Raw genomic sequence first — 23,374 nt, 5'->3', positions numbered from 1 at the left:
CGGCAATTTTTCAAAAAAATTGCACTGTTTTTGCAATGGAGAGCAAAATCATTGCGTAATTCGGCAAGAAATAAAGCCGAATATTTTCTATTTTCCAGGATAAAATTTTCAACAGTTGAGAACTGTACCAACCACAGGACAGGGCAAGTAGTAGGATTAAATAATTCCACTATTAACTTTTATAACAACATAGATATCAATTTATCGAAATACAATAGTTCTACCTGGGTTCTTGCGCAGGCTGTGATGTGGGGGCAATGGCGGGGCGAGTGGGTTCGGGTGCACTCCGAACTGACTGGGTAAGAGGAGGTTACTGAATGAGGCTGAGTGGGTGGTCGCTGCTGCCGCCGATGGAGATGATGATGAATGGCCTTGATTCTGCACCTGCGTCTGTATCATATGTGCCTGTAAATTATTGAGCGGAATATAAAAATGGATAGTTAAAGTGACTAAAATTTCGATTTACATAGATATGGATAGGCCACGCTGAGCTGAAATCAGACGAATATTTCACAAAAACCTACTTTGAAAATTCTGTAGAAGCCATAAAACTGTGTATTTGCTCATAAATTAAGCAGCGATAAACTTTTGCTGTTTATTGCAACCAATTACACAAAAAATCAAAAAAAGAAGGTTACACGGAAAGAAATCATGTTTTCTAATCGAATAATTTCTCCGGTTAGTTTTTGTTGCAATCTTCGTAACTTCTGTAAGACTTGGACTTCGCCAAAGAAATAGTTCAAAAAATTTAAGTTTTTTCGAATTGGCAGTATGATCACTGACCTGCATTCCTTCAGGGTCAACTGAGTAGGGGTTATGATTCGAGGTGTAGTGTGGTTCATTTGAGATAGACGGGTGGGAGAGGGGGTGGGTGGAGCTGATTGTGGAGTAGTGCTTCTCTTCTGACTGCTGCTGAGCTTGGGGGTCTATTTGAAGGTATTGCGCATATACCTAAACACAAACATGTCCTGAAAATATTTTTTTTTGTTAAAATTAAAAGGATTTATGAGATCAAATTTAATTTGGAGCTCGTATGCAGGAGCGTGCAAGGAAAAAACGCGATTGTGTGGTCAAAAAAGCCATTTTAGCCAGTTTTTTTTTCAAAAACTGTCTGCGGCCAGAAATTTTTGGCTTAATTGGTTCATTATAAAAATTTAGTGAAGCGCGAAAAATCCAATTGGTCGACCTCAAAAAAGGTCGACAAAATTTCATCTTTTTTTTTAAAAGGTCAACCTTACATGTGTTTACTTTGTTGCTTGTAACTTATCTGCGGCTATTTTATGCTCGGTAAACGCTAGATTAAAAAACATAGCACATTTAAAATTAAGAAAAAAAAAACAATTTTGAGTCTTAAAATCATGAAAGGTAATTGGCGAATCTTTCTACCTGCTGGTACATGTAGCTATTTTCCAGTGCTTTGTGACACTGGTCCTGTGAGTTGCCCGATGGAGATTTTCCTACTCCTCGGCCCTGTAGTGTCACCGGCACCGGTGCATAAATTAACTCATTCGGAGACGATTTAGCGACCCTTGAGTGTTTGTTGGCCTTGTAGAATGCAAAACAGTAGAGGAGACCCATGCCCGCCATAACGCCTACCACTACACATGGTATGGCGGTTAGAATTGCGATGGTGAGAAGCCGCTTGTCCTTCGCTCCTCGGGAAGCTTCGCCGTCTAGAACTTCGACCGCGGCTGCGACTACTTTCTCGCTGCTACTGCCATCTTTGTTTGCAGGTGTTATAACCAAACCAGAAGGACCTGAAGTAAAATTATTTTCAAACATACCTTTTTGCAGATCGCTGCACTCAGATACTTAAACATTTTAAACACTATAGATTCAAATGATCACTTTAGGAGCAGGAATGGTACCTTCTTCGATTTGCTCGTAATAAATAAAACGACTCAGAAGTTTAAAGTCAGTAGATCATAGGTTCGATTCTCTGACTCTGCGTTATGCATTATTAGGCTGAACTTACATGAAGAACAGGGTTGAAGGCCACCAGAGCCTGGTCAGTTGACTACATATGCGTTATCAAAGCTTGTTGTTGTTGGTTAGAATCAGATTAGCTAAATAAAGGTTGCTTTGTAACGTCAATCAATTTTTCAAATGAAATTAACAATTTTTAGCAACTTATTGCCTTTTCTGTAATCGTTAACTGACAGGTTTGATGTTTTTTAATCGTCGTTTGAGCTCTGTGGGAATTGAATGTGTTTTCTGTTATCTAGTTGGTGATGACGAAAAGTACTCTTGGAAAAAAGTACTAACGCTTGGTTTGTTTTTCGAACTCTTAAGAAAGAACATAGTTTGGGGTTTGGGATTAAGTCATGCAATAGTTTTGCCTTTATAAACTTTACCACTGTTTTCAACTTTTTCAAGCATTTTAAACAAGGTAACCTATGAAAGTATCAGACACGTGCGGCCAACGAACCTCACTGCGAGTACATCTAAGGGAGGAGAGAGTGAGAGAGATAAAATTTCCCCATAAGTCGAGAACCCACAGAGCTACACAGCGTTCACAGCATTATTAAAATTGCTGATATACAATTATTGCAAGACGGTTGGCAAAATCGATGACCTTCAGCAACATAATCGGTCCAAACACGAAAGCTTTCAGGATAATTAATTTTTTTGAAAAGGTTTTTACGTGCTCAAATGAGCGAAAAATTGATTTCAAACGTCAATAAGCAGTTTTAGGTTAATTTAATTTGTTCAGATTTGTTGACCGAAAAGAACGTTGCCAGAAATTTGGCATTAACTACAGTGCTGACAGAACAAAAATAATAAAAACTTGAAAATTAAATTAGGTTGGTTTTAGACGGAAAAAAAAGAAAAAAAATGTTTAGAGTTTTAACAAAATTAACATGGTGCAATTTATTTCACACAATTCACCACAAAACTTTTCCCCCATAACGATCACTTTTAGTTTTTTAATCAATCAAAAGTTGTGCCAAAACTATTGGTTGAATTACACAACTAAATCAAAGTGAGCCTCTTGCGTGGCGCGACAAAGTTTAACAAGAATATGATCGCCAAAAATTGGCGCGAAACATTTTTTTTTCAATCATTTTTTTATCTGGTAACAAGAAGACTAGTATAACAAGGCAAAGCCCAAAAATTATGGACTTCACGTTAGTGGAAACTAAACTTTTTTCTTTTTGATAAAATACTGATTAATTGGATTGATAAAACGAAAAAAAAAAGATGAAAAAGTATTTTTTTTATATATTTTTTCATTTTATCCACAGAACAATGTCTTTTGTCTCCGCCGCAAAATACGAAGGGATGTTTTAAGCGGTTCAAATTGTAATTATAAGACCTAATGATTGGCCTCAATGCAGTTTTGAACAACTTAATCCGCCGCTCATTCATTTTATAAGAACGCAAGATAATGCGCGTTAGTTAGCTCAAATCCGCAACTTTCAAACCCCTATAACTTTGCGAGAAATGAAAACAGGTGGATTTTTTTTGTTTTGACTTGTGAAGAGAATTACGGAATATATGTGCTCGGGGTAGTTTTTTCTCAAGGCCAATTTCGACTTTTTCACTGAAGATTTTTGGCTGAAGTTTTCTAAGCTATCTGAGGGTATTGAGTTCGTAAGTTCAAATTTAAAAAGATATTTCACTTTTTCAGTTAAACTATGGGGCTTAAAAAACCAACTTGACACAATTGGTGGATTTTTTTTGTTCTGACTTGTGAAGAGAGTTACGGAATATATGTGCTCGGGGTAGTTTTTTCTCAAGACCAATTTCGACTTTTTGACTGAAGATTTTTGGCTGAAGTTTTCTAAGCTATCTGAGGGTATTGAGTTCGTAAGTTCAAATTTAAACAGATATTTCACTTTTTCAGTTAAACTATGGGGCTTAAAAAACCAATTTGACACAATTAACAAGCGATAAAATTCTTGCCAATGACGCAAAAGTGGCGAATGAATCCGCTTATCAATTGTTCCAAATTGAATTGAGGCAAGATATTCGATTTTATTAATATGTAACTAGATGCTAAGAACATCACTTTATACTTGACATAGAGTGTAAGGAGAAGTTTTCAAAAAAACCCGAAAAAACTCAAATTGATGATTTCAAAATTGATATCGAAAGGCGTTAAGGCCAGTCGATGCGAGCAGTTTTGTTTTACACTTAAGCAGGGGACAACTTTTTTTCTCAGATCGTACAAAAAAAATTAAGTCAAAAACGGTTAATTAAGAATTCGAAAATTGACTGAGTAGAAACAACCACCACAAGCATAAATATTCCGGACTTTCAGCGAAGTCAGAAAAGAGAAAAGAATTGACATTTTTTGGCTATCAAATGAAAAAAAGTTTATTTATAAAAAAACTGAAAAGATAATATTCTCCTCAAATTTTTGAACTTTGTTGGGATACATAAGAAGTCAAATTTGATATAGTTTTATCAGCAGAAAACGCGTTTCATTTTTCAAGTTTTACGTTTTTTCCGGATAATTTGAAGCAGCACTCTAAAAAAAGTTTACATGCAATTTGAGCGTTTCATTGAGCTGAAAAATACCAGAACTTTTCGGTTAGTGCACATGAGTTAGTTCCACAATACAGTTTGTACTTTGTACCTGTGTTTAGTGACTCTTTCTGGTTGTTGTCTTTATCGGTCCTCTCTTTTCCATTGTCAACATTTACCAAGTCAGACTCGCCTAAAGCAAAAAACAACAATGGATAACTAGATGTGAGCGTAGAAACAAAAATGCTCGGACGAGACTACATTCAGCATTGCAAAAAAATTCTTTCATTAAATTATATACATATTTGTTTTCATTTGAAGTTTTCAGCGAACTTTCTCTGCACGTAGCGAGAAAACGACTACTAAGCTTTAAAAACGATCAGTCAAATTGACTGAAATTGTCAAAAAAAAATTGAAAATAGCTACATAATTGCACATTGATGTAATGAAACAGAAATTGACGACTTTATCTAATCCACCTAGGTGTGGGGTCCAACAAAACTGCGTCAGAAAAAATTTAATATCATTTACATTCATCCAAATTAAAGACAAAAAAATTAAAATGCGAAACTGTCGCTCATCAATATGGGCAATTTTATTTTGCTGATTGAAATTAGCTTGAATTTTGTCGTTATGATGGTTGTTAGTGTCATTTTTTGTCTTTTGTTTTCGTTTCCTTGGAGATAATTGGCGTCATAAATTGATTTTCACCTCCGTATATTTTAATTTTTTAGGCAATTTTGACCAAATTGGTACTAGCTTCCCATTTTGTCCGCTTACCACAGAAAAGTGGCGCAGGACGTTGTTTGAATCGGGGGTAAAAAGGAAGTGGGAAATTGGGAAATGGTCATAAATGGTAAAAACACATCTGTGTTTGTTTATTTCCAATTCTATTTTATTGATTGTCTGCACATACGAAGCAGAAGAGGGGAAATTGAAGAGAGTGGCAGTAAGTACAAACAGTTTATGTTTTCAAAGAGGAAGGAGATGGGCAGGGGGAGGGGAGGCGAGGGGAGGGGAGAAAGAAGCCGTCCGGTTGGCAATTACAGTCGAGAAATTTGAAAAAAAGGTACAAAATGCTATAACGCTAAAATCTTTTTTAAATCTTTTTACGACTCGGCTATTATCCAAAAAAAACAAAAGAACAGTGAGCTCAGGACAGTGCGGCAAGATTTTGTTCAATTAAAACTTCATTTGAGGTAATAAATCATTTGTCAATGTTTCCTGATGCATGTAGTTGTTATTGTCTGTGCTGCTTATTCGCGTCTACCGAATTTTGTCATTAGATATATCTTTCGGGTAGTTTCCGATTTTATGAGCGAGAAGTTTGAACTAATTCCGGCAGTTTCTAAAATGCGCGTGCTCCCGGGTTGACCTCTATAGACCAAAAATGTTAATCATACAATTCCATAAACTAAGTCTATGAAAAAATACTACTCATAGCAGTTTCATATATTTTGCTAAAATGGTGTCATCAAATTTACAAAGAATTTTTTTCTTATTTTAGCATAAAATTCGGTGTATCGGCATAAATTAAAAAAAATTGTCAAAAAAATGCTAATCATACAAACTACATATATGGATATTGTATGACAAACAGTTGTTTGATGGCGACAACAAAATTTTATACCAGTCCTTTCAAAGTTGCACCAAAATTGTGTTTTTAAAACCGCAAAACGAATTTTATAAGCAAACAAGCATTTTCCAAAAAAAATTTTGCATGCAAAATTTAACTTTTTGTGTGCATAATGTAGTTCTGGGTACACAAAAGATTTTGTTTTCGCTGAATATTTTTTTTCCAAAAACACTCAAAACACTTATTTCCGTGAAACTGCCCAGTTAATTGATGAGAAAGCTATGTCAAAAGAAGCTTTTTACACAGCCCAAAAACTTCTAGAGAAAAATTTGCGTGAAATACTTGAAATTTGTTGTTAGGCAAAAAAATACAGATTTCTGGGAAAATTATCTTTCTAGGACTTTGTTGTGCCGTGAAAGAGGCTTCTTTTTAAATATTTCTCATCAATAAACTTGGTAGCTTCAGCGTAATTCTTGATTAATTTAAAAAGCTTAAATGACCCATTTTTGGGGTAAAAACTTGGTTAAGAATTTTGGGGAAAAAATTGAACCATTTTATTTCTGTTGAAATTCTAATAACTTTTGTTCTGTTCAATTTTTGATTTATTCTAACCCAATTTGAGAAAAACTTGCGTTTGAAATTTCAAATTTTGTTTGCTTTGTCAGGATAACTTAAATCAGAACTGTATAACTAGCTGACATGGAACAAACCGTTCGCAATCTAGCAAAAATTTTTACAGCTAATCAAAATCATTTCCAATATTGAAAATTGCCAACAAAAAGCACAGTTTTCAAAATCTATAAAGTTTCTGAAATTTTAAGCTTTAAGACCCCTCAAATACGCAAAAATGAAATAAACTGAATTTTCTTCAATAATTTGAATAGCAAAATATTGAAAATTGCAGAAAAATTGGCACTTAGAAATCGATTGCAATCTCATCCACAACATAAGGGGGGTCTTTCCGGTTATACGCCCCTAAATGAGCTAAAATGAGAAAATGTAAGTTTTTATCGATTTTGCTTTAAAATGCAAGACTGATACTCGAACATTGAATCAATATTGAAACAACTTAAATTAATGAATTAAATAAGTGAAACGCGAATTAAATTCAATTAAAACAAAAAATGCATTGGTCCAAAATTTATTTATAAAATTAACGATGAGAAAACGGCCAAAGAGAGAAAAGAACCAGTTTTTTTCCTTTCCTAGTAATATCGATTCATTTTTCTTTTACAAAAATTTCCAGTTTCGTATTTCATCATTTAGGGGTATATAACTGAAAAAAAACCCTATAAGTAAACACGGCATAATAATTGAATTTTAGTGATGCAACTTTAATTTTTGCTTCCTCGTCATTTTTGGCTACTCTCAGGTACTTAATTATCGGGACCCACAATACATGATTGTGCCTAGAAAATACGGGTGTGTAAATTGAAAGTTTCTAAAATCATTTTTATCTATGGGGATCAAACCGGAGACCGGTCATTTACGAACAGGACTCAAAGCTGTTTATCTTGCAAGTTATTTGTTCTGAAACTCTTATGAGTAGAAAAATAAAGCAACATCTTGTGCACATAAACAACCACCCGTCCTCCCTCCGATACCCAGTCTCACTTTGATAAAATTTTGTCAGCAGTTGAACCGATAGCTTTAGCATAATTTTTGATTGACTAAAAAAGGCCGAAAATAGTCGATTTTGGGGTAAAAACTTGGGCCCAAATTTTGCATAATAAATTGCACCCCATTATTTTTCTTAAAGCTCTATCCAACCTTTGTCACCCTCATTTTTGCCTTAAATCAACCCATTTTGAAAAAAAAAATGCGTTTTAATTTTCAAGTTATGTTCATTTTATCGGTTAACGCTTTGTTAAATCAGCACTGTATTAATCGAGAACTTACAAGAGCATTTATGCTAGTGACAAGTATACGCGAAGATTACCGGATCGATACCCAAAAGAAGTCAAGTTTTGTAAAATTACTCTGAATAGGAAAAACCCCAAGCATATCTCTTTCTATTCCTCACTTTATTCGAGTCGGAACAATAAATTGATGTTTACCATTAGCTGGCTGACCTTTTCCACTCTCTGCTCCAGTACCCTCAGAAGGGATTCCAGGGACAACCGCAACTTCTTCCGGCTTCTCTTGTTCCTCCCCAGCAGTAGGCTCATCCACTGTTACTTTCAGGTCCAGCACAGCACACAGTCTGTCCACTTGAGGGAAGAACAAGTAGGCATTGATTGCATTGGAGTCGTTCGAGAAGCGACTGAAATACATGATTGAGTTAAGACAATTTATTCACGAGGAAAAATACTAACATACAAGCAGTTCAGCTCTTCGCTGAGAACCGCTGCCTTTCCCCTAATTTTAAGCGGCTCAACTAGTTGAAAACTAAATTTTATATCACTTAAGAAAACCAGACATTCGAGTCAAAGCTCGTTATATGATAATGGTATAAGAAAAGATTTTTGTTTACTATAGACAGCTCTTAGTTTAAAGCAAAAAAAGGTTTTTAAAAAATCGCCCAAGAACTGATTTGCGTTGTGTAGGCATTTAATTTCAATGGGGAAACCTTTGATTTTTGCTAGAGATCACATGCATTCATGCATTGGCATACGTAATAACGTAATATAAAAGTAAAATTACATTAGAAAAAATCAAACAAAAAGTGTCATCTTGTAATCTTATGGTGTTTTGTTTTGGCGTCATTTGGCGTGCGGACTCTCCAAACAAGCAACAGCTGACATGAAGTATTACAAAAACAGTTTCAAGCATTCATCAAAACAGTTTATTTCACAGCTATTTTTTAAAGTTTTATGCTATTTTTTTCGGTCTGTATTTTTTTGACTGTTTGATGTCGCGATGTGGGAAATAGTACAGTGAGCGAATAATAGTTAGCGGAAACTAAAATGGAGATAAAACTCCAATGAGCAGTTGAAAAGATGTTTTGTGGGCGCGCAATTTTGATACGGGTCCGCCTATTCTAGATGGAAGTGGGAAATACTTTCTGGATTTGGAAGTCTTTTTTTAGAACAGGCTCCAAGGCGATCCAGCGTAGTAGCAAAATTAAAAATTAAAAAAATAGCTTTTTTTAGAAATCACAGAGGTTGAAACTATAATCATTTGTCTGTAGTTTGATGCTACTTGTACGGCAACTAAATAATTTTGTTATATTGGAGCCTGGGGGTTATAAGCATTTGTAAGTAGTTTTGGGGTTGTAGAGTTGTAGTTTTTCGTAAAATCAAAAATTGGTCTGCGCTAGAAAATGTATAGTGACCAATCGAGAGTCTGCTTCACATATTACCAATCAAGTAAACAAACATCAAATCAGAATTGATACACCTTATACTTTCATTATCAGATACGGACATAACAAACAGGAAAGGAAGTTGACCTTTCATTCGTTCACATCATAAGTTACATAATCACTTCATCCTGTTGCATAACAGTTTCACGCTTCATCACGGTAAATTATCCGTCATTATTCCTCTTATCGTCACATCCCATATTTTGACATTTTATTGGAACTAAAAACTGCCCTTATTTTCTATATTTAATCTATAAAAATGGATATAAATGAACGCGCAACATTGAGGCCATCAACTACTAATGGCAAATAGGATGACATAAGATGCCATTTTCGACAGAAAATGATCAGCTAATGACTGAGTTCCCCCAGTTTTTACATCAGACAAGGGAAGTTAATGAGTGCGAGCAGTGTGGAAAAGAGAGTGAAAAAAAAAGAAGAAAAATTGAGATCCCCTCTCGTTAGTTAGTCTTACTTCAAAACAGGAAGGTAAATCACCTCCAACTAATGAAGCAGAAAATTAGACTTTATCTCGGAAAATAGTTGCGCTTTAAAAACTAACAAAGCATAACACTGAAAAGCTGAACATAAACAACCAAAGCTTTCCCCACGGAACTTTGTTCCTAGGCGAAGCTGTCTTTGTGCATTTATCTTCTGAGCCGTATGACAACAAAAACGAAAATGTAATCTTGATAATTGCATGCTCTTACTTTGGGAGTGGTTGGTAGATACATGAAGCTGATTTGACATTCCAGAAGCAATGAGGGTCCCTCGTCATTAGACAAGCCCTGAAATGGAAAAAATTTTTAAAATAAAGATATAAGACAATTCAGACTGCGCGAAATATCATCCGAAACACGAATTGCTTTCTTAAATGCAAAATATGCGGTTTTATCACATGCTATTTTATGTAACTGAAAATTTAGAAATTTGTGACAGTCTTCGTCGACCTATAAATCTTGTTGAAATGGGATCTTGAAAGAATTCTTGAAGCTAACTGAAATAAAAAATGACAAGCCCAAAATTAAAGTAATTCTATCTTATAAATTGGGGTAAAAGACCCAGATTGAAGTTATTTTAGACTGATTTCTAAAATTTGCACAATGATAACCAACTGGAAACTGAAAATTCGGTGATTAAAACCAAAATTTATTATCGAAATGGCTTTAAAATCACTCGAAGTTGAATGTGAGTAACCTAGAAAACTGAATGAGTGGTAAGCATGGCCCATAATGAGTCATGAAAATTAAGTAATAGTCGCAAAATTTCAACGGATCAACCTTGCAAGAAACATGGAAAAGCACGATTTCATTGTACTGATTTGATATCATACCTGCACGTTGGTAGTCCTATTGGCAGCTGTTCCGTCAAACAAGTGCTCTTCGGCATCAGTAGAGCTTGGGAGGATGACGTCACTAGTAACTGACCAGAAGAGGGGTCCAATTTTACCTAAAAAGAGGTAGTTATCTTTATCCAAGATGACATGGCTCAATGAATGGCGAGTATAAGGAGAATTGGAACCGCATAGGATTTAATTAATTAAATAAATAATCAATTAATTAATTAAAATATTTCATGGATACGGTCGCAATAATTGTGTAGAAGTACTTAATTGCCACATATGAGGTCGGATAGGAGCCTGTATAAAAATAAATCAAGATCTACACAAATAACAATCCTTGGAACAGACTAATATGTTTTAATGTAAGGAGAAAATTTAAATATACATGTCAACACCGATGCTTAAAAATAAGGCCCGACTCACCTGGCTCACGGGGTTGGACTGGGCAAAAACCTGCCACTCCCCAACCCAAACTCGTTCAACTCTTTTTTGACTTTCTTCTGAACTTTGAGTGACGTTAAGGGCTAATTTGATCACACGTCCGTCACTCGTACCTGTCAAACGCAATTAAATTAATGTAAGCATAAAAATTAACGATTAAACATTTTGATTTAGTAGAAAATAGTAGTAGGTCAGCCAGGGGCGGACTTAGGATTTTCTCGAGAGGGGGCGGATTTTCGAAAAAAAATGGAACGTTTTGTATACCTTTTTGTTTAGGTTTACCAAATTTATTTTCCGAGCACTCCCAGAGCACTATAAAGACCCCATTTTGACCACAATTTTGCGCAAATTTTTGAAAAAAAAACAGGCAAAAAAACGTTTTTAAGCACTTTTGGAAAATTTTGACCAAAAAATTGCGTTATATTAGTATATATTGGCGCCAAAGGCGCATTTAGAAAATTTTTTGTGTCGGTCGGCCTAAAAGGGATGTCATAATTTAAAATTAAAGGGAGGACCTTTTGGTTGGCAAGAGGGTCGAATTACTTTACTGTATCAATTTTTGGTTGAGCTCAACAATTTTTCTGAAAGCGTTTTTGACGTCAATACGTGGGATGGCGAGCTGAAAACACTATTTTTGCTCAAAATCTTACAAAATCCATAAAAAATTATTTTTTGCACTTATTCAAATTCTTCCGTCGCAGAACATCTTTACAAAACTGTGTCTCTCTACTGTTCCTGGAGAGCTCAAAAAAGTGTGACCGACCTAAAAAAAAGGTTGAACAGGTACGGACATCATCTGAGATTTCGATTTTTGTGTGGAAAATCCCACAGAAAAATCCTAGATCTGCCCCTGCATAGCGCAATGTTTATTGAAAAACATTAAAACATTTATTGAAAAACATTAAAAAGGAGTCAAATATTTAAAATTAAAAAATTAAACATTAAAAACCACCCAAAGAGTGCTACAAAAAAGCTACTTTTTAAAGCAAACAAAGCTTTTCAATTGTGTTTTTTACAGATTTTCAATCTCTGATGTTTCTATTTAAAAAGATTTACCTGCATATATCAAAAAGTGTTTAGACTTTGCCGAATCCTTTTGCCCTTCAGTTCCGCTTTCTCTACGGATCCTTCTTTTGTCGTTAGTTTCTTCTTTCCCGGTCGACTTTTGATTAGGTCCAGTTTGTGATGATATCTGCACCTGTTCTCCAGTAATACTGGTGAGTCGATGGGGTGGGTGAGTTCTGAACAGAGGCTGGGGCGTCAGAGGCCGCACCTAAAAGTAGATAACATTAATTTCTATTGCAGCGATTGAATCAAAATTGTCATATAATCTTAAAAGCGATAAAACAAAATATGAGTTGTCCTCAAAGTACATCATAAACTGTAACTTTTTTAATATATACTGCAATCAATATTACTATACTTTTGCACCTAAATACCGATTCAAACACTTTCCCACTAACTAAAAAGTCAACAAAATGAAATTTCAAAAAAAAATTAAATTTTTTCCATGTTTTTGTACTTTCTTTCTTTAACTTCTTTAGTTAGAAAACTGCGACGTGACCAGATTAATATGTGCTATTTGCACAGCAACTAGCGATCCCCGTTAAGTTAAAAAAGATCTGAGATCATTTACGTCAGATGTCATAGCATTTCACATACACACAGACTCTCACCGGAGATTGCATGAGGGGATGTTGTTGCAAGAATGCCACCAGTCCCCCATCTATGTCTTCACTTCTGTTCGTGCATCTGTCCAGAGAGTAGTCTTTGATGACGTCAGAATTGCGTTGGCTTGGCGCACTGTAGGGTTCCTGGACGCCATATTGCTCTCCGCCGAAAGCGGACATGATGCCTGTAATATATTGATAAAATTTTATCCGAATCATTTATTGAGTAACTTCAATAAGAAAAAAACTTCAGTTTGACGTAGTTTTCAAAAGTTCAGTTTGAGTTTTGAAACTTCGTCCCTTGTCTTAAATTAAATATTCGAAGAAAAAATAGACAATTTAACAGCGTTGGCATTTTTTGTATCAATTTTTGTTCATTTAAAAAAATTTAATAAAAATATCATAAAATTTCTATGAAGCTAGTAGTCTGATCTTTCAACTAAGTTAGCAATCTGATACTGCAGAAAGTACACTCACTTCCAAAATCGTAAATGCATATTGCAGATGTTCTCATTTCGGTGTAGGGTGTGTCAAATATCCCAACCATGAGCCCCTCCCCTCGCCAGTCTTCTGAAGATTCATTGCCAGACATTTGGAAAACATGAGTGCCCTGAATCTCGTTAAAGAGGAACTCAGGAGCTGTCCCTGCAGTTCCTGGACTGTTGCCTGATCCTTGAGGTTGTGATGAACAAATGAGTCTTGCTTTAGCGTAACTAGTCCAATAACGATGTGAAAAATATCGCACCCCTCTCCCTTTATCTGCATCGCAAACTTTAGCCACACGACTAAACAAAGTGTCCTTAAACTCTTCGATTTCACTTAACTCGACTGCCGGTTCGCGGAATGTCACAAATGTCATCCCATTCCAGTGAAAATGCGATACAGGATACGCTTTCCCTACTCCTCTCGAGTTGTCGGCATCGTTTTGAGTAGTAATGTGTCGCACTACCGGTTCACGGCTTCCAGTTAGATCAGCTTTGGCATTTTCTGGCCCAGTTAAAGCCACATTTAGCTCTGAGGGAGGCAGAAGATCTTTCCTCATCAACTCAAATCCCTTTCTTGTCGTACCTAGAGAACCATTAATTACACAGATGAAAATTGGAGCTTTGCAAACTTGCAGTACAACACAAAAAATAGCATTGTACGGTAGAGGGTACAAAATGGGACCAAAGTATGATATAACATGAGCCGAAATCATTTAGGCGATAAAGAAAAAACTTATCATTACGACGCCACTCTATGGTGTTTTTGAACCTGGTTTAAACCCGGGTTCAAGCCATAGCATTCCTATAACAAAGTGCTAAAACATGGTGTTCGGGGTTCCTGATTTTTAAAAACCTAGGACTCCACGTTCGTATGCCTACATGGTTGAAAAAGGCAGTACTTAATTTTCGCGAGGAATCCCGGACACTAAAATCTTCACCTCAGCAAGCAAGCTGAATATTGTGGATTACTGGCACTGTGTCGGGGATACCTAGCACTACATTTAGTTTTACGTACTTTTGATTGGATTGTGTGAACTCCCAACCCGTTGCTTTCCTAGAATTTTTTTGGATAGAGCTTAAATTTAGGCTTTATGGGGCTTAAATTTGACGGCAAACCAATAGTTAGATATGTCAAGCAAAGACGAACTTCAGCTTCCTGCTTAGAGAGAGTACAGAAATAACAGCCTTATTATACTATCGCAAACATAAATTTTTCTATCTAAAATAATGTACAAAAATCTCAGAAGAATAATTTGAAAGAAAAATCTGATAAGAAAAATCTGACCAGGACTGGAACTCAATGATTTCAAAGTGAGTTTTATATCACTACACCAAGTGGTAAAGGACGCAGATGTTACTGGGGTTTCATAGTCAAACAAACTCAAATTCTCATAGGTTTTTAAGAAAAGTTCTTTACGGAAAAAATCTAGTACTTGGTTACAAGTACAGATCAGCCATTAATGCAGCACTGCATTTCACAAACACGAGCAACAAAAACAAGAGCGAGAGAGGTCTAAGATTCTACAAAAAAACACATAAAGCTTTGAAGAATATGTTTAAGAGCCAGCAGCAAATCTGAAATCAAAATGACTACCTGCTGCTTTATTTACAAACATCATTGAAACAAAATAGTTGAGTAATTTTTTGTATTTTGAAACTGGATTGAATTCTTTGATCACTTTGAATCTTCATTTGAAACATTTTTAGTTTATCTTACCTTGTGCAAAAAAATAGGAGTTCGGATTAAGTGCTTTTGGTCCTCGAGGAGCAGCGAAGGTCAAACCGGCCACTTTTGGGTCAACTGGACAGAACATACTTAAAGCCGAGACAAGAGGATCACTACTGTTCAGCAAGGCGAACGGCGATTGAGTCGAAGATAAAGATGATGATGACGATGAAGACGGGTTGAGTCCAAGGGTAAAGAAATGAGGCTGTAAGTTGTACGAATAACATCCCACTACAGAGTTAGGTTCAAGGGATTTCTGACTGTAAGGAAGAAGGAATTTGACTCTCCTTTCGCAGATCTAGAGATAAAAAAAAGTCAGTCAACCAAGTGCGATTCTACTTTCAACCGATAACTTCTCGTGCTGTATAAAAGAAGGAGGTTATAGCCAAAGTCCTTAATAAGGTAAGGGTAGGCGATTGCTGTGCACGTATCACAGAAAGTTCTGACCGTATTTATTAAAAAAAAATCACAATCACAATTTCTTTTTTTTCAAATTGTGTTTTTTGTTCGTGGTGTGATGAATCTTTCTGAACAAACAGCCAAACAGCCTATAACTTGATGATATTTAACACTTATTGTTCCGCCTTTCGATACGAAAATAACGGAATATTTGTGCTCGGGATGGGTTTTTTTTTCTTCAGACATATTTCGACTTTTTAACTAGCCATTTTTGACGGAATTTTTTAAATATCATTCGAAAAGTATTGTTGTCCTGAGCTCAAATTTGATATGATATTTCACCAGTGATCATTTTTTGTAAGGTTACGGGGGTTTGAAGATTGCCATTTTGGCCAATTTGGGACAATTAACTCGCGATATAATTCGCGCTATTAACGCGTAAGCGGAGTGTTAATCCGTCTTAGAAATCGTTCCAAATTGGTTAAAAGAAGCTTATTTGCCATAATTGGTTTTTTACAAGGAGCGAAATCTATCCTTTTGTACTTTATATGGCGTGTGGGGGGATGACTTTCATTTAAAAATTTCATATTTTAGAAAAAAAAATTTCTTTTGTTTTATTTCATTGAATTTTTTATGTTATTACTGCTCCATAAACCTTAAAAGGCAGTCGGAACATTCAGGGCTTCTTCCTGATACGAGCAGTCTTGTTTTATATTAGGTATATTTGAAAACAGATTTCCTCAAAAAAATCCAAAAAAAAACAAATTATTTGTCACAACATTTTTCGAATATTGTTTAATTGAATATTTTAAAAATGTTTTGTTCCCAAGAACACGCTGAAAGAAACTTCAAAAAACATTTTTAGCAGAAAATAACTCAGTTTTCACGGACTATATGAAAGCTTATCGCCCTATTATAAGCCTGCTTGTTCGGTTTATTCGCTCGAAGTTACACTAGAAATTAAAAATTTCAATTCATTTTTCTCGACACTGAGAAAACTATTAAAAATTGTTCAGAATAGTTTGAACCACGGTCAAAGGGCTTTTTTATGATGACTCACTCGACCCATTTCGATGATTATTTGTTGTACCTGCGTGGGAAAAAAATTGAAAAAACTAAAATACACCCAAACACAAAATTCTTACCCGTCGGAGCAACAAAAGTCTGTAACTATTCAAGTAGCACAGAATGATCCAATAATATTTATCAGTGCAAAACAAGAAACAAAAAGAACCATTTTTTATAGAAGTTGGTGTTTCTTCCATGTTTTTTTCTACATGCCACATAAAATAGCAAAAATTGGATTTGCAAAATTCTCGCCAGTTCTGTCATTTTTTCAGGTACTACACAACGGATTTCAGAAAAAAATCAAATCACAGATAAAAAAGATTTTCTTTTGGAATCCAAAGAAAGTTCTGCTTTTCTCAGTTTCGAATTCCACATAAAGTATGCTCTAAACGATCAACTAACTTTTGACTTAGTAATTTCTATTTTTTTCAGGCAAGTCAAAATTTTTCAGAAAACGTGTTCTTTGTTAAAGCTTAGTCGCATGCTATAAAATGGTTTGAAATAACTTTAAAAAATTCTTAAAAAAATGTCCGCTCTCGTTTTTCAAAAAAAAGTTGCCTCAGTGTCGGAAAAAACTATTCTGAACTTTTCCGTATTTCAGATTAAATTCCATTTCTTCACCCACGTTTGTAGCGTTATACAAAGGCGGATCTAGGATTTTCTCAAAGGGGCCGGATGTTCTGGAAAATTTATAGGCCGACCAAATTGATTTTCCGAGCGCTCCCAGAACATAATGAGACCCATTTTGACCCCCTAAATCCGCTTCCCGTAACAGGCGTTATACTAAGTCGATTGCCTTTCATCTTGAGAGAAACAACGACTGAATAATATATTTTTTTGATAAAATTATGGGAATATCTATCGCGGATCCCCCTAAATCCGCTACTGATCCTGATTGTCAATTAAAGTTTAAAATAGCGGGGAAAAAACCAGTAACTGACCTGTGGGTGTGACATCATCAGCTCACATGGTTTATCTCTCTCCGGCATCGCGAGAGAAATCGCATAACGGAGATGATATGAAGAACCATCTGGATCCGAAGGATCCCGTGACACCTTGAAGATATTATCCCTGGCTGCCAGGAACAAAAAATCCCCCCAGAAAATCACATGATCCAAGTTGGCCCCTCCTCCGGTTCCAGAGAGGGAGGGACTCTGACTCGGGGTGGGGGAGGGGGAAGGTGAAGGATAGTGATCCGCAGTGTCCAGGTGAAACAACCTTTGACTTCTGCTGCTCGCATAAGAATAGTGAGCCAATGGTACGTTATCGCCAAGGACTTCGTCATTACTGTGAACTCCGTGCGTCAATAAGAAGACACACAATAATGATAAGATAAATAAGGTGGTACCAGATAATGGGAAGCTTTTCAGAGTCAATATAAACCCTTGATTGACCATCCTTTTCTTCTTTGAAATCAGGCTTTTGTCGGTTTTAAAAAATTATGCGTTTTGGAACAAAATAACTGACCGAATGTGTTTATTGCAATGAATTGATAGCTGACAACTCGTAAATCTGTCAAGAAGATGAAATGGAAAATGAGCTGAATTCTATAGCTACTGGCCAAATTAGATAAATTAGGCAAAGTTCAATGTCTAAGTGAGTGGAAAATGTCCTGGCTGTCTTGACACCTGACTCTATTTAGTGTGTAAAACTATAGAGCAATAGTCCCTTCACTTCATAATGAAGAAGTGTCTAAAATGTCGGTTTTGAAGAAATGTCGACTATCATAAAACCGAATGGGCTCGGCTGATGACAAGACATAACGAAATTTGTTACGCGAGGAATCTAAAACAAGAAATGACGAACTATGTTAACATTGTTTCTCGCAACAAAAGCAAAATAGTTGCGTCAGATGGCACACAAAACTGCGTTCAAGGGCAAGTCTACTTTTTCAGTTGTTATTTTACTTAAATCTGGCGACGCTTTAGTGTTACTGTTCAGCAAGAAGAATAATTTTCGGATCTCTTTAACTACCCCCCTCTTTAGTATCTAGTAAAGAATTTTTTCTCATATAAATAACTAATTCAACGGTTAGCCATACGTGAATTTTGTATCTTGTAACGAGTTTACCCCCTTTTGCAATAGGCGGGGGAAAGGTAAAAAGTTCCTAATTTTAGGCTAATACGCTCGATTTCGACGCTAAATTTATCGCTTTCCGCATAAAGTTGCGAAAATGTACAATTTTATGTTAAAATTAAGTTCTCTTAGGAGTCTAGGCGGATCCGGTCTCAAAAAAATGATTAAAAAATGCATCGTTTTTGTGCAAAAAAAAACTTTCAAACGGGCAGTTATGGCTATATGTGCGGGAATATTTCGGCTGAGCCAGAAATTGACACTCAGAGAGTATTCAAGGGGGGGGGGAATAATTAATGAAAAATTTCAGGCGGTGGTAAACGATCTTCTAGGATAGACCAATTTTCATAACAAATGCGGCCATTTTTTAAAATAGTCTATAAAAAATCAAAGTTTTCCTCCAACTAAATTTTTAACAATGTTTACAGCGGTTAAATTTTTTTTTTCGAGTAGATGAGCCCAAATTGTGAGTGGACCTACCTATACTTCATTTTTTTGTGTTTTTTTTGTGTAATATAGTGATTTTAATGGCGATAAACTGTGACGATGGATAAAAGGAAATAACAACACAAAAAATAATAGGCAAGCGACGGAAAACAGTCTGCTAGCAAAGAAATTGAATTTAACTTTATGGTATTATTATCAGTGCTATAAAATTATCAACCATAATATCAAAACATTGAAACATGTATTGTTCCGCACATAAAATAGTCACGCCGTCTGCAAATTGAGACCATATTTCATCAATAAACATCAAATGGTATAATGCTTTATTATTGCTCTGTAACAATATCACAATCACTATCGCCTAATTTCATATTCATGCATTTGGACGTTGTTCATGGGATTTTTCAATTTCACTCTTTCATTGCCAAAACTATAAGCAAGTGTCGACTATAATTTCTTCAAAAACAAATAACAAAACAAAAAAATTTCAAAAATTTTTTCCATGTACGAATCACGACTGAGAAAACTTTAATGGAATATAGCATTCAAATCATTCTGATAAAGTTTTATGCGACGTGATTTTGCCTGAAAACCAAAAAATGCCTGAAAACAAAAAAAAGACAAAGTTTCTTCTGACTTACAATCATCGAAACAAAAAATATATTACGTTTGTGTTTTTTTTTCGTAAGACAAACAACGCTGGTTTTAAGTTTTGAAGTTTTAACGACCTTCTTTGTTATAAACTACTAATGCGAGAAGAGAAACAGAAAACAATGGCAAATTTTTAAACAATGGCAAATGGAGTAGAATTTTTTTTTAAAAAATGATAAAGGCTAAATTTTATTCACGTTTTTTTTTCAAAAACGAATCTTCGTTCTAGACCAGACGATCCGGTAAAAGATTGAAAGTTGGGGATTGTTTCTTTTTATTTCTTTACAATCTTGATTTAATAAGCTGAAAAAACGTTGCAGAGTTAAATGCTAAACTTCGTCCAATCTACGTTTACGACTGACAAGAGAATCCAGTGACATTGTCATTGGAAGCCACAAAAATACGAAACTTCTTTGAGGCCAAAAGTATAAGAAAAATGATGAAATTTTCGACAATTGAGCCAAACGGTGTGCCAAATGTGCCTAATAAGCTAAAAATTATTAATTATTCAACAATGCTCAATTGGTTTTCAAAATGAAGATTGAAAGCAGAAAGTCAAAATTTTTGAAAGTTGCATACAAGCGGTTTTCAAACAACGTCAACCAAAGTGAAAACCCAAAGGGATCACAAAATTCTCAGAGTGTGATGAAAGCGGACCTCAGTTGGTTATATAACTAACTCTGTCTTCAAATAGATATTTTATGATGCAGTTTTAAAAATTATTGAAATGAAAATGGCGCTATTTGCTCATAAAAACTTTGATCTAGCCTTGAAAATAGGGGAATTGCAAAAAGTCAAGCAAACAAAAAAATATGTTCGAAGGCAAGTTTTTCTTAGCTTTCAATTACTTAGAAACATTGGAAAAAAAGCTGAAATTAACTTGGTAAAGTGATCATAAAACGGAGAGCAAAATCATAAACATACCATATTGTTTGGGCACGATTAAGCGCATATCAAATTAGGAGTCTTCAAGAAAGTTCAATATATAAACTGGCTTGGTGTGCAATAAAAATGTATAAGTGAAGGTTGTTTGCTAGTTTCTGTTACTTTTAGTGGCTGAGAAAATACTAACTTTAACTCGGGAATACCCACGGGAAATCCAAAGGAAATTAGGCTGTTAATCGAATTGGGAAAAATTTGAGGGGAAACTGCAAGATTCACACAGAGACGAAAACTATCTTTGAAGACGAAATGTTGAAAAATCATTAGGAAACCCCGTATTTAGCGATGTAATTGAGCAGTAAATTCCATGAAACTTTCATAACAAAATTCTCTTTGAAAGTGAAATTTGAACTTTATAAAAAGTCTAAGTTTACTCAACGTTATTTATTTTTGTATAGACTGGATTTCAGATATCTCTAACATTTGTTCTAGTTTAAATTAGTGCCGGTTTTTACAAAAAAAAACGAATCATTTAAAACTGCCCAAAACTGTTTTCATGTAAAACCAGAGCTCAGTTCTCTCTAACCGCTTTCGTCTAAATTGAATTCTTGTTCGGGTAACTGGTGGAAGTATAACTTTCCTGTTCCAATTCCCATTCGCAACCTTATTTATTCCTTTCCTTCCCCTGATCTCTTCGTAACCCAAACCCGACGAGACCTATTTGTTTGTTTCTCTATTGAGTTTATGTTGCCTGTCTCCAGGAACCGTTGTGAATAAAGAGAATGAAAAAAAGAAGAACAACACGAAATTTAATATGGTGTCCAAAAACTGTATCAAAGAAGGCTACCTAATCACCTATTTTTCCAATCAAAAGATCTTAGCTGGTATAATTTTTCCGTTCCTTTCTTCGCACCCAGGGTCAAACATAAAGGGAATTAAGGTAAGTTTGTGTTGAGGATTAAAACTTCAAGAAGTGCTTTATTGCTTAGAAGGATATAAAAATTTATTACTAAAACAAGAGTAGGTGTCAAAATAGAACATAATTCGAAAAAGTGGGACCCAGGACAATCTCTAAACAACATTCGATACAACGCCGGCAATCTACCCTGTGTTTTAATCTACCCTATACTATTCTATCCGAAGTCAAAATACCCCATGGCTATTAGTGCCATCAATCAATCTTGTCGACAAATAGATTTTGTCTTAATCCTTCAACACGCAATGCCTTCCAGCTGCAATGACCATGCCCAAGCAGTTGAAAGAATCGAAGTGAGATTTTTTCAGAAATTTACTGTACCGGCAGAATAAAGCCAAAACACAAAGATGTTCCGGCCAGAGTAATTTATTAAAATGAAATCAGAAGTGAGAAGAGAAATTTTTTAAATCGCAAAAAAAAATCATTTTTTTTTTCAATTCTTCCAACTGTTATTTTTTGGCAACAAGTGACCGAATGAGGTGAGAAACTGCACTAATGATAAATAAAGTTAACTAAAACTACGATCAACTTGTATAAAAATTAAATTGATGAGGTCAGCTTTTCGTCTATTTTAGTCTGATCAAATTTGGTCAATATTCCCCATTATCAGCCTGAAAATTGAAAATGTTCAGACCAATTTTTCTCAACACCGAAAGATTTTTTTCCAAAATTTTTTGGTTAGAATCTAAATTATGACTAAGGCGGCTCGAGTATGATACCACACTTGACTCCATGCAAACTTCCTTGAGGCAATCAAAATAGGTGTAAAAAAAACTGGCCCGAATCAAAAACTCTTCTCAATTCTTCGAGTGGCCGGGACAATTATTCCGCAGCAAAGTATTCCGCAGCAGGGTCTGAAGCATGATGCAGAGTGGCATAAGTTATTGTTCCGACTTTCGATACGAAAGTAACGGAATATTTGTGCTCGGGGTAGGTTTTTTTTTCTTCAGACAAATCTCGACTTTTTAACTAGCCATTTTTGACGGAATTTTTTTTATCATTCGAAAGGTATTGTTGTCCTGAGCTTAAATTTGAAAAGATATTTTACCTGTGATCATTTTTTATAAAGTTATGGGGATTTAAAGATTGCCATTTTGGCCAATTTGGGACAATTAACGCGCGATATATTTCGCGCTATTAACGCGTAAGCGGAGAGTTAATCCGTCTTAGAAATCGTTCCAAATTGGTTAAAAGAAGCTTATTCGCCATAATTGGTTTGTTACAAGGAGCAAAATTTATCCTTTTGTACTTTGTATGGCGTGTGGGAAGATGATTTTCATAAAAAGTTTCAAATTTTAGAAAAAAAAAATTCATTTTTTTTTCTTACATTTATTTTTTTAATGTTATTACTGCTCCATAAACCTTAAAAGGCAGTCGGAACATTCAGGGCTTCGCCCTGATACGAGCAGTTTTGTAGTAATTTAGGATAGAACCGAACATAAACTATAGAACTACTAAAATCGAAAACTTTTTGATCACATACTTGAAAAACAAGTTAAGCTATGAGATATCAACGGCGTTTGCGCAAATTTTGAACAAAGTAATTTTTTGCAAAAAAATGATCATGGATTTCTAGAATAAACAACGATAGCCAGTTGCTGTCTTGAGGGAAGTGAACTGATTAATGAGCCATCAGAAAAAATGGTGATTAAAGAAAAAAATTACATTGTAAATTTAGTCTGAAAATGATAAATAATAATACTCTAAATTATTGATCAACTTGTAGTAACATCCAATCAAGTTTGATCATAATTTTTACTAGAACTAGTCGGAAAACCGAAAATATTCAGACAAATTTTTCTCAACACTCAGAGAATTTTTTCATTTTTTTTTTAAGAATTCCACTAAAAAACTAAAGGCGCTC

At 35.1% G+C, this 23,374-nt stretch overlaps 1 protein-coding gene across 10 annotated transcripts in view; it reads right to left on the bottom strand.

Moving 5' to 3' along the window:
• LOC134842816 (uncharacterized) overlaps nucleotides 1–23,374 on the bottom strand; it is a 49,862-nt gene that overhangs the window by 4,988 nt on the left and 21,500 nt on the right. For 8 of the 10 annotated variants that reach the window (XM_063859306.1, XM_063859302.1, XM_063859305.1 and 5 more), the window contains 13 exons: nucleotides 17,423–18,266; nucleotides 15,006–15,312; nucleotides 13,281–13,871; nucleotides 12,810–12,988; nucleotides 12,190–12,406; nucleotides 11,116–11,246; nucleotides 10,684–10,799; nucleotides 10,061–10,138; nucleotides 8,104–8,309; nucleotides 4,583–4,663; nucleotides 1,387–1,757; nucleotides 784–951; nucleotides 225–405 (listed from right to left, as the gene is read on the bottom strand). In XM_063859306.1, the coding sequence (XP_063715376.1) occupies nucleotides 225–405; nucleotides 784–951; nucleotides 1,387–1,757; nucleotides 4,583–4,663; nucleotides 8,104–8,309; nucleotides 10,061–10,138; nucleotides 10,684–10,799; nucleotides 11,116–11,246; nucleotides 12,190–12,406; nucleotides 12,810–12,988; nucleotides 13,281–13,871; nucleotides 15,006–15,312; nucleotides 17,423–17,878 (3,082 nt within the window). In that variant the 5' untranslated portion in view covers nucleotides 17,879–18,266. Of the gene's footprint in view, nucleotides 1–224; nucleotides 406–783; nucleotides 952–1,386; nucleotides 1,758–4,582; nucleotides 4,664–8,103; nucleotides 8,310–10,060; nucleotides 10,139–10,683; nucleotides 10,800–11,115; nucleotides 11,247–12,189; nucleotides 12,407–12,809; nucleotides 12,989–13,280; nucleotides 13,872–15,005; nucleotides 15,313–17,422; nucleotides 18,267–20,576; nucleotides 20,694–23,374 lie in introns of those variants that run through there. The other 2 variants (XM_063859307.1, XM_063859309.1) reach the window with 2 other exon arrangements.

This window comes from Symsagittifera roscoffensis, chromosome 3 (assembly GCF_963678635.1).
Source record: "Symsagittifera roscoffensis chromosome 3, txSymRosc1.1, whole genome shotgun sequence".
Lineage (NCBI taxonomy): Eukaryota > Metazoa > Xenacoelomorpha > Acoela > Convolutidae > Symsagittifera > Symsagittifera roscoffensis.
Note: the sequence above shows the minus strand (reverse complement) of the source record. Positions and strands in the feature narration are given on the sequence as shown.